Genomic DNA, 3,186 nt, shown 5'->3' on the forward strand with positions numbered 1-3,186 from the left:
TTATGGGCTCCACATAAGAGATAGAAACTCAAAAATGGTGGTTTGATGTGATGGATAACGGTCATATTTTTCATTTTAATGAGGTAAAAATGAGGCTCAAACAGGGCCTAGGTCAGATTGTTGCCACAATTTTAGACGTGGGGACCACAAATTATGAAAATGAGTGAAAAAAAAATTGAAAAGAATAGCGGCAAGCACAAGCTAAATCCTTTTTCATTTGACAAGGCACATATTTTTTAATGAGAGCCTTACTGGTTTTGTTTTCATATCTGTCTCATAAATCTCATGAACTTTCATCTATCTGCACCATCCAGGTTTGTAACTCTCTTTCTGCCCAAATTTCTGTATTAGGTGCATGACCTCCTAATAGCTGAGTAAGTTGGTATTCCTCTCTAACTTGCAGAAATTCTATTGTGTGCAATTACGTTTACATTACAGAAAAGTTTGTCCTTGTTAGATTCGGGTGATTTTTTTAGATTAGTTAGTCTATTCTTGAAAGTAAATCCTATTCCATGAGTATGATGTATGATGTCTATCTAGTGTGAATATATGACAAGAGTAGAGTATTTCCATTGATCGGTCCGAGTTGGATATCCAATTGATTCGATTTGAATTATCTGGCAAATATCTTTTGTATATATCAAACAGATGGCCAAGCAAACCTATTTATTGTTTCAATAGAAGCACAAAGAGGTGAATAGTGTCTCAAATGACAAGATACATGTAAAAAACAGGTCTGATTGTACCTATTCCCAATCTGCTTTGTGTTACGTTTTAGTGGCAAAAAACTTGTCAAAGATCCTAAGGAGGAACCAAGGATCCGAAGATGCGAAGGAACCAAGACTATTTTCATTTTAAGCAAGAATTATCTTATTTATTATCATGTTTGTCAATACATTTGAATAATCGTAATCTTGAGCTAGACTTTGGTATAAAAATAGGGAGGAACACCAAGTACGTCATAAAGATGTCCGAAACAAGAGATCATGTTGCTGTTCGAATTGACGATATACTTCTTGACTTGCCTTTTACACCCTCGAAGCCTTCAATCTTCAGAGTCGATGATGATTTACGCAGAATGAATGAAAATCTTTATGATCCAAAAGTACTTGCGATAGGTCCTCTTCACCATGATAAAGATCAACTACGCAAGATGGAGCAGCAAAAATTCAGGTATTTAAAGCTTCTTCTTCAACGAAGAAATGAATCCAGTGTTGACAGGTATGTTATGGCAATAAGATCGTTCGAAGAAAAAGCACGCGAGTGTTATGCTGAAAATATCGAATTTGACAGAGATAAGTTTGTGGAAATGCTGATTCTTGATGGATTCTTCATCATTGAGTTACTTCGTAAACACGGAATCGAAGGTTTCAGGGACAAAGACGACACTATTTTTCAATACGAACAGATTATCAGCCGGTTGCGTCATGATTTATTTTTGGTTGAAAATCAAATTCCGTGGTTTATTCTTGATCAATTGTTTAGCATGACGAGAACCGGAAATCCAGATGATAATATCAACTATCTGATCCGTCTTTTTATTGATGATATTTCCCCATGGTCCGAGGTTTCAGAAACAACCTTGAATTTACCAATCAAGAATGAAGACCACCTTCTTGGCCTAGTATATAAGATTTGGTGTTCATCATTCACCACGATGCCATGTAAACCTGCTAAAAAAACTGAAGAAGAGAAAATTCTTACAGTAAATTCTATCAATGAGCTGGAAGAGGCTGGAATAAAGTTTGAAAAGGATTCGAACAGTAATGGTTTAGATATTAAATTCATCAAAGGGGTTATGAAAATCCCAGGATTGCATGTTTCGGATGAGACTGAGACACTTTTCAGAAATATGATAGCATACGAGCACTGCTTTCCCGATGATCATCCAAAACGTATCACAGACTATGCATTCTTTATGCATTGTCTCATTAATTCCTCAAAGGATGTGGCAGCATTACGCCGTGCTGGAATCATTACCAATTTTCTAGGTGATGATGGAATGGTTTACCACATGTTCAACCGAATAGGCAGATATATCCTGACGTCTTCTGATTTCTGCTACGAACAAGTATTTGAACAAGTGAATAGACATTGTGGTCAACGCTGGAACAGATGGATGGCGAACTTAAGGCATAACTATTTCAATACTCCGTGGGCTTATGTTTCTTTTTTTGCTGCTGTATTGTTGCTCATCTTTACATTGATACAGGCTGTATTTTCTGTACTATCCTATAAAAAGGGAAATCAACATTTTTATTAAAGATTTTTCCATGTTATTGCAACAATTATAATATAAAGTTGGATGAACCTAATACTTTGTCTAGTACAGATTGTGCACGACAAATTTATACCAACAATCCCAAGACCAAAGAAGGTTCAACGATAATTTTGACAGGCTACAATATTGACTTTGATCATTACATTGTTAAATTTGAACACAATAATTCTACCTTTTTTTTTTTAAGGTGCTAATACATCTCAGGCATAATCAAAGCCCCGTTACTTTTTGTACTTTCTATCCCAGCTTTCTCCTCCGAGGAATTTTCGATCTTTGTTTTTTGTTCGACATCTCTACCAAAGCCCCTAATTTCCTCTTTAATGAATCTCCAATCTCATTACTTGTACTCTCCCTACTATTGATTGTGTTATTTTCATTGCTGCAGGTATTATTCTTCGTGCCGCTATGTCATTTTTGTGTGATGCAGCACCAGGACGGTGCACAACTGTCAGCAAAGTCACTGCCTTCGTGAGGCGCCAATGCCATGTACAGAAATCGCTGCTGCTACGCTATCTGTGCACTGACATTCCACTTAGGCACTGTCGACCACCGGTCGTGACCTCCCACCACTGTTCAACCTGATCGATTTCCGATGCCTTCAAATATTGCCTTAAATTCTTCAATCTTCGTTGGTTCCAAATTAATTGCAATAAAATTTTAAACAAATAATTACCTTTTTATGGTTTTTAATAATCACATTGAAAAAAATAAAAATAAAAAATTACATCTTTCTATACCCCAAGGTTTAGTGACCAGTAAGATATGGTTGCTATAAGACACGATCAACTACCAACTAATGGTTGGTTGAGGTTTTGGTATGGTAAAATTGGACTAATTTTGTTATGCTTTATTGCGATCAATACTTGGTCGCCGATTCAAACAATCAGGGGCTATACATTGGATTG

The 3,186-nt window shown here is 36.3% G+C and overlaps 1 protein-coding gene across 2 annotated transcripts; it reads left to right on the plus strand.

Annotated features, from left to right (window-relative positions):
- Positions 1-204: 204 nt before the first annotated feature.
- Positions 205-2,315, plus strand: LOC111379368 (UPF0481 protein At3g47200-like). Of its 2 annotated transcripts, none has more exons than XM_023002727.1 (2): positions 205-314; positions 942-2,315. In XM_023002727.1, the coding sequence occupies exon 2, from the start codon at positions 968-970 to the stop codon at positions 2,261-2,263; it is 1,296 nt and encodes a 431-aa protein (XP_022858495.1). In that variant the 5' UTR covers positions 205-314; positions 942-967; the 3' UTR covers positions 2,264-2,315. The 2 variants fall into 2 exon arrangements, with proteins under 2 accessions (XP_022858495.1, XP_022858496.1); XM_023002728.1 differs by having other exon boundaries at positions 214-374.
- Positions 2,316-3,186: the final 871 nt, after the last annotated feature.

Source organism: Olea europaea, unplaced genomic scaffold, assembly GCF_002742605.1.
Source record: "Olea europaea var. sylvestris unplaced genomic scaffold, O_europaea_v1 scaffold1978, whole genome shotgun sequence".
Classification (NCBI taxonomy): domain Eukaryota; kingdom Viridiplantae; phylum Streptophyta; class Magnoliopsida; order Lamiales; family Oleaceae; genus Olea; species Olea europaea.

Excerpts from the sequence above, each read along its gene's own strand:
- LOC111379368 (XM_023002727.1), top strand. The coding sequence starts at position 968 with ATGTCCGAAACAAGAGATCATGTTGCTGTTCGAATTGACGATATACTT.